Source organism: Eimeria tenella, genomic scaffold, assembly GCF_000499545.2.
Source record: "Eimeria tenella Houghton genomic scaffold, Eth_scaff3038, whole genome shotgun sequence".
NCBI lineage: Eukaryota > Apicomplexa > Conoidasida > Eucoccidiorida > Eimeriidae > Eimeria > Eimeria tenella.
The window spans coordinates 2062-3022 of record NW_013542907.1 but is presented as its reverse complement, the minus strand read 5'-3'; the positions used below and the strand labels follow the sequence as shown (position 1 = coordinate 3022).

The 961-nt window shown below is 69.1% G+C and overlaps 1 protein-coding gene across 1 annotated transcript in view; it reads right to left on the bottom strand.

Annotated features, from left to right (window-relative positions):
* Window positions 1-961, bottom strand: part of ETH_00041945 (uncharacterized protein) — a gene marked incomplete at both ends in the record, with an annotated part of 3992 nt that overhangs the window by 1019 nt on the left and 2012 nt on the right. Inside the window, 2 exons of the mRNA XM_013375970.1 lie at window positions 2-32; window positions 148-897. Coding sequence (XP_013231424.1) covers window positions 2-32; window positions 148-897 — 781 coding nt within the window. The remainder of the gene's footprint in view (window position 1; window positions 33-147; window positions 898-961) is intronic.

The following is a 961-nucleotide window of genomic DNA, read 5'->3' as shown; positions in this document are numbered from 1 at the left end:
TCTGCTGCTGCTGCTGCTGCTGGGGGGGGGCCCTCCAGGTGCAGCACAGCAGCAGCAGCAGGAGTGTCCGGGGGGGCCCTTAGGGCCCCCAACTCATGAGTGGGGGCCCTCAAGGGTTGCCTGTCCCCTTCCCTCCATTGTCTAGACAAGTTTAGTGAGGGGGGCCCCCCGGGGGCCCCCATGGGGGGCCCCGCAGGGGGCCCCTCCGGGGGGCACAAGCCTGGAAGTCCTTTGCCTCCCGTTGCTGCTGCTGCTGCTGTTGCTGCTGCTGCTGCTGCTGCTGCGCTGGGAGTCCTGTCTTGTGCAAAGCCACGAGGGATAAGGGGGGCCCCCGGTAAGGCCGCGGGGTGCCCCCAGGGTACTGGTTGAGGGGGCCCCATGGGGGCCCCCATGGGGCCCCCCATCGGGGCCCCCATGGGGGCCCCCATAGCTCTTCGGACTGTGGCCCCTCTGGCTTCTATTCTGTGGGGCTGGCGGTGCAGCTGCTGGAGCTGCTGCTGCTGCAGCTGCTGGAGCTGCTGCTGCTGGATCTCCTGCTGCTGCAGCATCTGCTGCTGCTGCTGCAGCTGCTGCTGCTGCAGATGCTGCTGCGCGTTTCTCTGGGGGGTACAGACTGGGCCCTGCAGAGAGGGGCCCCCATTGGGGCCCCCAGGGGGGCCCCCCCTAGCATCTCTCAAAGAGGGTCTTCTTCTCAATTCTGTCAAAGGGGACAAAGAGGGTACAGTTCTTTCGCTGCTGCTTCTCTGGAGGGGCCCCCTCAGTCCCAGGGGGCCCCCGCTGCTGCTCAGGGGGCCCCCAGCAGCAGCAGGGGGCCCCCCTGCTGCTAGGGGGGCCCCCCAAAGGGCCTCTTCCTGGGGCTGCAGCAAATAGCGGCGGGGATCCCCGGGGGCCCCAAAACTGTGCCCAGACCCAGAGTGCAGGGGGCCCCCCTGGGGGCCCCCTAGGGGGCCCCCAAAGGGGG